The sequence below is a fragment of the Bufo gargarizans genome, chromosome 3 (assembly GCF_014858855.1).
Source record: "Bufo gargarizans isolate SCDJY-AF-19 chromosome 3, ASM1485885v1, whole genome shotgun sequence".
In the NCBI taxonomy this organism is placed as follows: domain Eukaryota; kingdom Metazoa; phylum Chordata; class Amphibia; order Anura; family Bufonidae; genus Bufo; species Bufo gargarizans.
The window spans coordinates 292,895,056-292,908,042 of record NC_058082.1 but is presented as its reverse complement, the minus strand read 5'-3'; the positions used below and the strand labels follow the sequence as shown (position 1 = coordinate 292,908,042).

General features: G+C 42.6%; 1 protein-coding gene across 4 annotated transcripts in view; it reads left to right on the top strand.

Annotated features, from left to right (window-relative positions):
- VAV1 (vav guanine nucleotide exchange factor 1) overlaps positions 1-12,987 on the top strand; it is a 75,366-nt gene that overhangs the window by 39,378 nt on the left and 23,001 nt on the right. For all 4 annotated transcript variants that reach the window (XM_044286409.1, XM_044286408.1, XM_044286410.1 and 1 more), the window contains exons 8-11: positions 4,086-4,189; positions 4,872-4,971; positions 11,217-11,312; positions 11,394-11,462. In XM_044286409.1, the coding sequence (XP_044142344.1) occupies positions 4,086-4,189; positions 4,872-4,971; positions 11,217-11,312; positions 11,394-11,462 (369 nt within the window). The remainder of the gene's footprint in view (positions 1-4,085; positions 4,190-4,871; positions 4,972-11,216; positions 11,313-11,393; positions 11,463-12,987) is intronic.

Below are 12,987 nucleotides of genomic sequence, written 5' to 3'. Positions count from 1 at the left end.
ACCCTTAGCATATCAAACATTGTGCAGCTCCAAGATACAATGCAATCCTGATCCTTCATATCAAATACAATGAAAATAAATCTGTGCTTTTATTCAGCTATGAACTACAATTCTCAGCTCCTTTATACCCAAACCTTTCCCACCTAAAAGGGTAGAAATTTAATTGACACATGTTATAAAATAACTGAATACAATTTAGCATTCCTCCTGATATAACTCAGCCACCTATAGGTAGCTACCCTGTAAACCAATGCCCGACCCAATAAAAAGAGACTTGAATCGTGACTAGGGATTTTAGCCAAGCCAGAACCTCCTCCAAAATGAGTATTGACGGGGAAAGAATCCTGAAATATTTTGCAGGCTAAATTATATAGTCATGTTTTAAAGGGAATCTGTCACCTGCTTTCACCATTTTAAGCTGTCACCATCGCCATGTTCACTAAAGTACCTTATTTCCTGCAGTCGTCTTCTTACTTTATTTCGTTTTGTCCTTTTGATAAAAAAAAGCCCTTTTTATTATATGCTAATGAGGCTCCAAGGTGCCCAGAGGGGCGTTTTTTTCCTCCTCTCTGGTGCCCAGTGACGCCCCCCTGCAGTGCCCACCCCGCCTTAATTTGAATCCCAAGAACGCCTCCTGATCCTGAAATAACCTCCCACAGCCCCGGCAAACGGTTCCGCCCCCTCGCCACGGCATCTTCTACCTTCTAGAAATGCCCCGTCCTTCTTCCTGTCGGTGGCCAGAAAATTTGCGCAGACACAGTACCGCCTGCGGCCTGCGCCTGCGTGATCATCAAGCTCCTGAGGACAACAGCCTCAAAAGTCTCACTGGGCATGCGCCGAGCCCAGTGACGTAATCTGAGCGCTGTTGCCCTGAGGAGGTTGATGATCGCGCAGGCGCAGGGCGCAGGCAGTACTGTGCCTGCGCGAGATTTCTGGCCGCCGACAGGAAGAAGCACGGGGCATTTCTAGAAGGTAGACGATGACGTGGGGAGGGGGCAGAATCGTTTGCCGGGCTGTGGGAGGTTATTTCAGGATTAGGAGGCGTTCTTGGGATTCAAATCAAGGCGGGGTGGGCACTGCATGGGGGCATCACTGGGCACCAGAGAGGAAAAAAACGCCCCTCTGGGCACATTGGAGCCTCATTAGTATATCATAAAAAGGGCTTTTTTATCAAAAGGACAAAACGAAATAAAGTAAGACGACGACTGCAGGAAATAAGGTACTTTAGTGAACATGGCGATGGTGACAGCTTAAAATGGTAAAAGCAGGTGACAGATTCCCTTTAAAGCTCTTTAATGAGTCAGACATTGACTTACAGGGTACTTACCTGTAGGTGACTGTAGAGACGGTTTTCTTCCTTGTGGACAAATTGCATGTCTTTTTTTCTGGGAACACTGCCAGTAAGATGCCATCTTTACACCAGCTGGCAGGCTCTGCAAAAAGAAACAATAATAAAGGAAACTGTAGCCATGAGAAAGACATCGCTATGATGTTATACAGCAGGAGATGCTGAGCAGATTCATGTACTGTATCAGTTTGTGGGAAAAGATTCAGTAATACTAGTATTTCATTCATTTAAACCTCTGTCACTCTGGCTTAAATGCTTCTTCAGGCCTTTTCCCTAATTTGCACTTGTTACTAACCTGTGGAGGGGAGATGTTTTACATAGTACTTACCCTCCCTCGCTCCTCTGATGCTGCCGTCTCCCCTGCGCTTGCACACGCTGCGGCTCTTACACCTAAGTCCTGACCGCATGTGGCTGCTTCTTTTCCTGTTCAGCTGCATTATAGTCAAAGGAAAAGAAGTGCCCACATCCAGTTGGGACCTGGCAGAAGAGCCCATAGCGCAGGGGAGACAGCGGTGTCAGCATAGCGAGGGAGGGTAAGTACTAGGTAAAACATCTTCCCTCCACAGGTTAGTAACAAGTGCAAATTAGGGAAAATGCTCAGAGAAACCCTTTAAGACTAGGGCTACACAACGACATTTGTCGAGCAACATATTTTATAATGCTAGTCAATGGTGTTGTACTCAACATAGTGTCACTGCGACACAACAGTCGCAAAAAATGGATTTTTGTGCGACTGTCGTGTCGCAGTCACAGCATGTCGCAGTGCGACACCGTAGACTAGCATTATAAAATATGTTGCACGACATTGGTGCTACATGAATGTCGTGCGACACATGTTGCAGTGCAGTTGTACCCTATGTGTCGCCGTGTAGCCCTAGCCTTGGAGTCCAGTGGGTGATGGTACTAAATGACTGATGGTCTTTCCTACATTAACAGGCATACAGAGATAGCTATCAGTCACCTATAGGACCACCTGCTGGACAAAGCCAGAATGACAGAGACTTAAATGAATAAAACACAAGTTAGGGCTTGTTCCATTGTGGTTCTGTGGCCGTATTGCGGCCCGCATACGGCAGGTCCACTATACACGGCCATGGGCCCATTCACTTGAATGGGTCTGCAATTACGGAGATGCGGAACGGAAGCATGGACTTTGCTCGTGCATTGGGGGCCGCAAATTGCAGTCCCCAATGCACGGAACGGCCGCACAACGGCCGTGTGAACAAGCCCTTATACTGAATCTTTTCCCATAAAGCTATATATGAATATGCTCAGTAACCGATTGCATGATCAACAAAACAGGTTCCCTTTAAGGGCTCATACACACGACAGTTGTTGTTTTGCGGTTCGTTTTTCACGGATCCGTTGTTCCGTATCTGAGTTTTTTTTTCTCTGATTTAAGTCCTCTTCTGTTCCGTTATTTCACAAAACATATCCGTATGGTTTTCGTATTTGATCAGTTTTTTGCGGATCGGAAACGGAAACAGAAACTTATTAATCACCAAACACATGAGCAATATGGACTGGGCATAGCATTTCTACTGTATGGATCTGCAAAATACGGGATAATATGGATGACATACCAATTCCGTGTGTGTTCCTTTTGCGGACCCATTGACTTGAATGGGGCCTCGGACCGTGATTTGCAGACAATAATAGGACATGCATTACTTTTTTGCGTAACGGAAATACGGAAGCGGAATGCACACGGAGTACCATCCGTTGTTTTTGCGGAACTATTGAAGCGAATGGTTCCTCATACGGTCCGCAAAAAATAAGGGAACGGAAAGAAAATAAGTTTGTGTGCATGAGCCCTAAAGATATGACCACACAGTCAGGTTTCTGCAGCTTTGGAAGCCAAAATCAGGAGGGGATCATAAAAGGAGAGAAAATATAAAGGCCACATACTAATTCTCCTCTTTCTTGAATACACTCCTGGTTCAAGCTTCCAAAACTCCATGCAGAAACCTGACCGTGTGACCATACCCTAATGTAGCTGAAAAGTGGAGCTGTATTTACACATGCTTTAATACATGCTATGCTGTTTAAAGGGAGTCTGTCAGCTCTGATCCCCCCCCCCCCCTTCCCAAACTAGAGTAAACGGTGTATAGTGTAAGTGACACCAAGTCCTGTTATGTCATTTCTATCTTCATACTCACTTGTAATCTGACACTGTGCTCCAACTGTGCTCCCAGCAGTAAATTGCATTGGGAGGACTCCTCTTTGCATCCTCATCTTTATGTACAGGTGCTCTGAAGTCCGCACAATGCATTTTACTGCTGGTTTGTGGGAGCACAATGTTGGAATGCAAGTGAGTATGAGGATACAAATTACATGATCAGACTCAGCATCACACGTCCGCAAGTATTTTTCAGATCCACAGATCCGCAAAACACGGACACCGGCAATGTGCGGACCGCACATTGCCAGCACTTAATAGAAAATGCCTAATTGTGGACAAGAATAGGACATGTTCTATTTTTTTCAGGAACGGAATTGCAGACACGGAAGTGCGGGTCCGCAATTCCGGATCTGAGCTGCACATCGCGCAGCCCCATAGAAATGAATGGGTCCGCTATTCCGTTCCACAAAATGCGGAACAGAATTACGGACGTGTGAATGAGGACATAAACTATACACCTCTTACTCAAGCTTGGGGATGTTTTGGAGCTGACAGATTCGCTATTAGGCAGACCTCAATATATTATTGCTTTGGTCTATATTCCCTTTATTGCAGGATCTGAGGAAACTCCATCAAAACTTTTTACTAGATACGAAGAATTGCACCTCACTGAAGACCTGCCAGAACTTGTATCAAGTGTTTCTTCACTACAAGGAGAAGTATGATCAAGATATATTCATAGAAAGAGCGCATTCTGGTTAAGAGAATAATATATGCTATAAACCACACAGCAATAATCAGTTAACATCAATATGACATAAGTTCTTCATTTCTTTATTTTAATATTTTTTTAATATATATTTCATACCATAGCATAGTTGAATATAAATGTCTAATATTCTGGACAGTAATTTTCAAAAGACAATAAAATTAATATACAAGCCAAAGTGAAATAACTCGAAGCACAAATATACTACAATTTGTATTATTAGCCACTATCTACTACTTCCAGGCAGCTTGAATCAACTTATGTTGCTTTTACATGTAGTTTATAGTGTCATTTAGTGTCATTTTCTTACATGTTTGCGTTTTTAGTGACATTTTTGGCACCTGCATTTTTTGCTGTAACAACACCATCTCCAGATGTTAGCTGAAGGTCTATGGGAAATCTGAAACACGACTGTATTTTTCCTCCTCTAGTTATTGTTCGTTAGGCAGCATTTTTTTTTCTTTCCTGCTTTTTTTTTTTAACGCAGCATTTTTGGGAATTTTTTAAGTGTTTTGCCAACAATGTGTCTATAGGGAAAACACCCCTCCCCGATTCTCCTTTTAGAGTTATGTTACAGAGACGTAAAAATGACACGACTTTTGGCATCTTCATAATTCTGTGTTTTCAACCAGGCTTCTTATCTATGGTACGTACTGCAGTCATGTGGAATCTGCCACTAAAAGACTGGAACAAATTTCGCAGGAACATGAGGGATTCAGAATGAAATTAGAGGTATGTGAGTTATTTTTTAGACCATGTACCTATAATCCTATAGGTTATGCTAGGAGTAAAAAAATAAATAAATATGAATCGCCTATAGTCCAGCAGTGTTCCATTGCTGGTTGCTACGGCACTTACGTACGAGCTGGCAACCAAGTTGACTAAGCCTGGCAAGTGCACCTGGCCTGCTGCTGCCACCACCACCACTACCACCACCACCATCATGATCCTCCTCCTCCTTACTGTTAAGACTATAAACAGAGACAGGGTCTAACCAAGATCTGTACTTTTAGGGGTCTGTATATATCAGGGAATCTATATACAAGAGTTTCTAGGCTGTGGTCTGTAATTTTTAGTGGGCCTGTATATATGGGGGGTTCTGGCCTGGAGTCTGTATACAAAGCTGGAGTCTGTAAAAAGGAGGCTCTTACTGACTTGCTGGGGTCTTCGTGAGGTAAGCGATGTATTGGCATCAGTTGAGGCTTGTCTGGAGCCTATATAAATGGGCGTGGCATACATAAAAAAAAATTAAAAATGCACTAAGCATGCAACTTTTATTCCCTTCTTCTAGACAGAAACCACAATGCAGTCCCAGATCAATCACGCAACAATTCCACCCCCTGTCAGAACTAAGAATGGGGTTCACTGGAGTTCTAATGTCTGAATTTTTTAAATTATTTCAGACAACCTTTGTAACTGATGGCTTACTTGGGGGTACTAGGTTTTAGCTTCTTGTATGTAGGAGGTATTTGCTACAGTAGGTTGAGAAACACTGATCTAGACAACTTATTACTTCACTTTATAAGGGTATTCAGGGATTTTCATATTCATGGCTTATCTTCAGGGTGGTAGGTCATGAATATGAGATTGGTAGGGGTCCGACTCTCAGTGCCCCCTCCAATCAGCTGTTTGAGGAGGCTGTGGTGCTCCTGTGAATGCCCTCTATTTGATTGTGGCCGTGCTTGATATCGCAGCTGAGCTTGATTCACTTGAATGGGACTGAGCTATGTCTAGGTCATGGAAGAGGCCTAAGCACTCACGGAGAGCCCCAGCTTCTTTGAACATCTGACTGGCGGTGGTGCCGGGAGTTGGACCCCAGATGATCTCTTATTGATGACCTCTGATAAACCCCTTAAAACAAGAAAATTCAACAGTTCTACACCAAATTCTTCCATGTCTATAATTCACTTCTATTAATTTGGGCTTTGGCACACTACTTCAGTTATAATGCTAAAATGTGTTTCAAATCTATGCAAAGTGAGACGTTACATGGTGACTAATATGCAAAATATGTTGTGTGTTATCATGCTTCGTTCTGTATATCAATGTGTTTATCAACGGATGTCCAAGAAACCATATTCATACATCAGCCTTATACATAGTAGAGGCATTGTTATAATAATAAAAGAATGGCCTATACTTAAAGAAGACCTGTCACCTGTCTAAACAGTGAAATCTACATACTTCCATTAATTGGCACCACTCCCTTGAGTCCTCAGTGGACTTTATTTTCTAAGTAGCTCCCTTTCCCCCATTTGAGTTAAATCTCTAAGGCTGGTTTCACACGGGCGTTGCGGAAAAATGTGCGGGTGCGTTGCGGAAACACCCGCGATTTTTCCGCGCGAGTGCAAAACATTGTCATGCGTTTTGCACTCGCGTGAGAAAAATCGCGCATGTTTGGTACCCAAACCCGAACTTCTTCACAGAAGTTCGGGCTTGGGATTGATGTTCTGAAGATTCTATTATTTTCCCTTATAACATGGTTATAAGGGAAAATAATAGCATTCTGAATACAGAATGCTTAGTATAATAGCGCTGGAAGGGTTAAAAAAAAATAAAAACGTTAACTCACCTTCTCCTCATGATCGTGTAAGTTCCCGGTCGGTCTCTTCTTTAGCTGTGGGCTTGGGCTGAATGACCTTTGGTGATGTCAGATCACATGCTCCAATCACATGGTCCATCACCATGGTGATGGAGCATGTGATCTGACATCACCACAGGTCCTTTAGTCACAGCTAAAGAAGAGACCGGCCGGGAACTAGGCGATCATGGGGATAAGGTGAGTTAACTTTTTTATTTTTTTTAACCCTCCCAGCACTATTATACTATGCATTCTGTAGTCAGAATGCTATTATTTTCCCTTATAACCATGTTATAAGGGAAAATAATACAGTGAATAGACTGTCACCTAGAACCCATGCGTGAAAATCGCACCGCATCCGCACTTGCTTGCGGATGCTTGCGATTTTCACGCAACCCCATTCATTTCTATGGGGCCTGCGTTACGTGAAAAACGCAGAATATAGAACATGCTGCGATTTTCACGCAACGCATAAGTGATGCGTGAAAATCACCGCTCATGTGAACAGCCCCATAGAAATGAATGGGTCCAGATTCAGTGCGGGTGCAATGCGTTCTACTCACGCATCGCACCCGCACGGAAATCTCGCCCGTGTGAAAGGGGCCTAAGGCTGTTCAGGCTCATGAGACTAGTTAGGCAGTGCTTGGCCAAGAGGGCAGCCACCAGCACACATTCCCCAAAGGGGTGCAGTATTCAGTCTGTGCTTCACTATCAAAGTACCACTCATCATATCACAGCTAGTTACACAACATGCACGGGCTAGAGATTATTACAATCCAGAACAATTTTTATGTTTCCTACCCATAAATTTACCTCTAGTAATTCTAATATGAGTTCATGCATTCTTCCTGATGATAGGAATTAACATTTCTGTATAGCACACTACTGGAGGTCTTGCTATGGATACATGCAGCTTTGTACAAAACCCACTAATGGTCCTGGTGGATCCATATATGACATCTTGGAGACACTGAGGCATATTTAGTAGAATTTGGTGGGAGAAAGATCTTTTGTGCTGTTGGTGTGCCTGTAACCTAAATCTGTGCAGCTATTTGTGTTCGATGTGTCGAGCTGAGGGGGCCCTATGCCCTTTTGCAAAGCTCTGCTTAAAGAGGACCTTTCCTTGCGGGGTACCTCCCACTGATGCTGCCACCCTGCCTGTTTTTTAAAAAAATATCTTTCGTATGCCCCTCTGTGCCCCCCCTGCATTTTCCCGCTCAGTATGTTAATCCCGAGCATCAAGACAGGGAGGTGGACACGCTAGGGCGTCTCAATGGGCATCTCCTTCTACCTGGCTGTACCGCAATCCAATCACATCGGAGAGCGTCACAGCCAGGGAGAAGGTGAGCTTTTTTTTCTCCCTGGCTGTGACGCTCTCCGCTGTGATTGGATCACGGTACACCTGTGCAATATTCATGCTGTCTAATCAGGTGGGATGGATTATCTTGGTAAAGGAGAAGTGCTCACTAACACAGATTTAGACAGATTTGGGAACAATATTTGAGAGTAATGGGTTTTTTGTGCATGTAGAAAACGTTTCAGATCTTTGAGTTCAGCTCATGAAAAAAAACTCCCAGGCTGTGAGCTGTGCGCTGCGATTGGCCAGCGCTACAGCCTAGGAGAAGGAGACACCCACAGGACAAGGGAAGACCCGCCTACTATAACTTAAGGAGCAAAGGTACCGGAGCCTATAACGGGAGAACGGAGCGGCGCCCGGGGATAATAGTAAGTGCAGTGAGATCCCCAGGCGCCGCTCTATATGGCAGCATACTCAGTTCACATAGTTTATACAAGTGAAAGGTCCTCTTTAAATAGTTCTACCGGTAATCCATCTGGGGCCACTACTTTACCAAGTGGAGCTTCATCTAGTGCTGATAGCACCTCATTAACTGTAATGGGTCATTCTAAATCTTCTTGTTGGGCAGCACTAAGTTTAGGAATATTAATATTATTCAAAAAAAAATCAGTTTACTATAAACTATTTGAATCTGTGTTGAGTATAGGTCTATATAATATTCCCTAAACACCCCCATGATCTTTTCTGGATCGTTATGTATTATACCCCTCTCATCTCTTATTGAAGCGATGTTTACCAACGTTTTCATCTTACTGATCATTCTAGACAAAAAATTACCTGGTCTACCCCCTTCCCCATGTCTTATTGATCTATTTATTAAATCCATATTATTTGCTTTTTCCCTCAGATAATTATCATAATTATTAGACGCCAAAAGCCAAGCTTCTCTTGTATTCTCAGTTTTTTTTATTGATAATCTTTAGCTCTTTCTTTTCCATTTCTATCTTTATCTCATGCTCTTTTATCTTAAAACCTTTTTTCAGTTCTATAATCTTTTTATTTAGCAGCCCTCTCACATAGGCCTTGGCTGCCTCCCAGACCATATTCACCCCAGCTGAATCTTTATTTATTTTGAAAAAAAGGATTATCTCTCTTTGCCTCTTGACCCATTAAGTTAAGCCAAGTAGGATTAATCGAATAGAGTTTACGAGCAGTTTTCTCACTTTCTTTCGTAGATCCTACCTTGATTAGGATTGAGTAGTGGTCTGAGATGCACCTTTGCTCATACGAGACTACCACCTTACTCTGAAGAGTCATCTAATTGCCAAATACGAAATAGATCCTAGAAAGAGAATCATGGGCTTTACTATAGCAAGAGAACTGTCTTAGTAGAGGTTTATGAGTCCTCCATATATCCAACCAACCAAACTCTTGGGTAGACTTCTTTAGCGATGTAGTCCCTATTTTTTTTTTTTACCTTATCTTTTATCAATAATCTATCCAAAATCTCATCCATTGTACAGTGTTAAAATCTCCCAGCAACAGTAATGTACAGTTATATTTATCCTGTAAAAACTCATTTAACAACACCTCATGCCTATAAGGTGGGGGGATATAAAATGTTTCTATATTTAAAGAGACACACAAATATCTTCACATGGGAAGAAAAATTATAGCATTTGGGGAAGTTTATACAGCTTATAACTAGACCAGGCAGGCAGAAGATGCTCCAAATTTACCACTGTAGTATATGATATGTGGTAGAATTACCGTATATACTCGAGTATAAGCCGACCCGAATATAAGCCGAGGCCCCTAATTTTACCCCCAAAAAATGGGAAAAATTATTGACTCGAGTATAAGACTAGGGTGGGAAATGCAGCATATGTGGGGGATCTGTGGAGGACGCTGTTATGTGGGGGATCTGTGGAGGACAGTGTTATGTGGGGGATCTGTGGAGGACAGTGTTATGTGGGGGATCTGTGGAGGACAGTGTTATGTGGGGGATCTGTGGAGGACAGTGTTATGTGGGGGATCTGTGGAGGACACTTATGGGGACCTGTGTTGACTCGAGTATAAGACTAGGGTGAGAAATGCAGCATATGTGGGGGATCTGTGGGGGATCTGTGGAGGACACTGTTATGGGGTGGATCTGTGGAGGACGCTGTTATGGGGTGGATCTGTGGAGGACGCTGTTATGGGGTGGATCTGTGGAGGACGCTGTTATGAGGTGGATCTGTGGAGGACGCTGTTATAGGGGATATGTGCTATGACACACAGGGCCATGAGGGGGGGGGGGGCAGCATAAGACATATAGCATCTTATGCTGGTCCCCCTCATGGTCCTATGTGTCCTAAACTGTGCACATAAAATACTTTGTGTGTAAAGTATTTTACTAGTGTGTAAAACAAGCTCTCTCCTATTGATAACAGGTCCGGCCTCTGTACTCACTGTCACGATGAATGCACTGCAGCGAGCTAGCCGGCCGACGCGTGACTGACGTCACTAAGTAACGCTCCTCCCACTTCAGGAAGCAGGAGCGTTACTAAGTGACGTCAGTCACGCGCCGGCCGGGCCGCTCACTGCAGTGCATTCATCGTGACAGTGAGTACAGAGGCCGGACCTGTTATCAATAGGAGAGAGCTTGTTTTACACACTAGTAAAATACTTTACACACAAAGCCAGTTATGTGAGCGGGGCCCCTTCATATATAATCGCGGCATTTTCGGGTCCGCCAAATCGAGACTCGAGTATAAGACGAGGGGGCTTTTTGAGGCACAAAAATATGTGCCAAAAAACTTGTCTTATACTCGAGTATATACGGTAGTACGTTGTACTATACGTGTTGACATACAATTTCTTATGGCTTACTTTAGAACAATAGTTTGTGGCAAACAGAGAAATTACAGAACACAAAAACTATTTCATTTTCATTTTTGCGAAAAACAAAAAGTAAAAATATGTAACATCTTGACACTTTGACTAGAACATCATAATGAATATAATTTGCTTACAGTGTGAATGGCATAGGTGACTTCAGTAATGAGACAGTGTTTGTCATAGAACCCAATTATTGATGATAATAACTCTGCTTTGCAGGAATGTTCTCAGAGAGCTAATAATGGGCGCTTCTCCCTGCGTGATCTACTGATGGTGCCGATGCAACGAGTTTTGAAATATCATCTATTGCTACAGGTAATTGTATCTGACAAAGTTGCTAATTGCTCACATTTATTCATACTTGACTCTTCTTACCCTTCTTTTACATCTGTTAAGGAGCTGGTGAAACACACTATGGAGCCAACAGAAAAAGAGAATCTGAAGCTAGCTCTGGATGCAATGAGGGTGAGTGTGTGAGGGCATTAACTACTCATACCGTCTATAAAGTTTTGAGGAGCTTATCACATGGCTAAACCTTACTTATGAAATAAAGCATAGAGAGTAGGGAAAAGAAACCAGTCCCATTTTATTTGTGAAATGGGGAGCGGTAATGACAGGATCTCTTTATTTACCAATCACCCCTATGCTTCCTACTAAGGTCAGCTTCTCCTCAGCCAGGACAAGCTTTGCAACATTTTTCACGTTGGGACTCTTGGGCATTAAAGGGGTTGCCTAAGAGGAAAAAAACAACAACATTCCAATGAACTAGAATGGGGCATATGGACTTCATAGTCATTTTATTTCTATACCCACAGAAGGATACTCATCAGTCCCAATTATTGTTACTATAACATAATTAACTACTCTGCAGAGATGTACAGAAATGTCCTGTAGAGTTAGTGGCGTCAAAGTGATCTTATGACGCTGCTTCTGCTTTCTCTCTGTATACACAGCACTCAACCCTGGGTATGCTGTATCGAACTACCACTTCCTATATGACTCACCAAGAAAGTGTATAGCACTTTACCTGAAAATGTTATGTACTGAAGTGAGAATGTTCCTTAATCCCTTAATAATTAGACTTTATTCACATTTCATCACATTGTGAGACCACAATCTTGCGTTGCATATAACTTATTGATTAGCTTTTTATACATTTGTTGGGGGAGAATGAAAGAGCAATCCCACCTTGTTGCTTTTGCATTCTTCCATTGTTAACCATGCGGTAAAAATAACAGCCTAGCTTGTATTCATTGGTCCAAATATAGTGTTTTCTATAAATATAGTGTTTTCTATAATGCTGCATTGTGAGACCCAAAATGGGGAGAATGTGAAAAAAAGAGCAATTCTGCCATTATATTTTGCTGTTTATTCTGTGTTAAAATAACAAGTAATCTATATTCTACCCGTTATTATGATTTTTCTTTGTACCAAATATGTGGAATATTTATGAAGAAAAGATCATTCTTGCTGAAAAAAAGTTTAAAAATGACCAATCTTAGTTCATACCGATGCTGTCCTTGGTTGTATTCAAACCTAGGACCCAGTGCTGTCAATCGCCTTAGCGCTGTATCTCACAAAGCACTACGATTGTCGGGAAGGAAGCATTCCTTCCTGACAATCTCCTGCTCTTCAGCGAAGAAGATCACTGCATTTACATTCAGCAATCTCTTCCACAGTACGGGGAGAAGTGATCGCTATTGCTATTGCTCATTCCCATACATAATCATTGTGTTCCAGCAGCAGACCATGATTAGACAGCACGATCGGTAAACAATGATTTTTTTTTAGCCTGCTTAAAAGATGCAATTGCCCAATGAATGGCACTTTTACACAGGTAGATCATCACTTATGAGCATTCCTACGGACGCTTGAAAGCAACGGATGCTTGTTAGTGAGGATCTACCCATTGCCAATAGTGTGATACAGGCCTTAGATGCTGAGGTTGTTATTGACCATGGCATCTTAGAGGGTTAAACATATGGGGTCA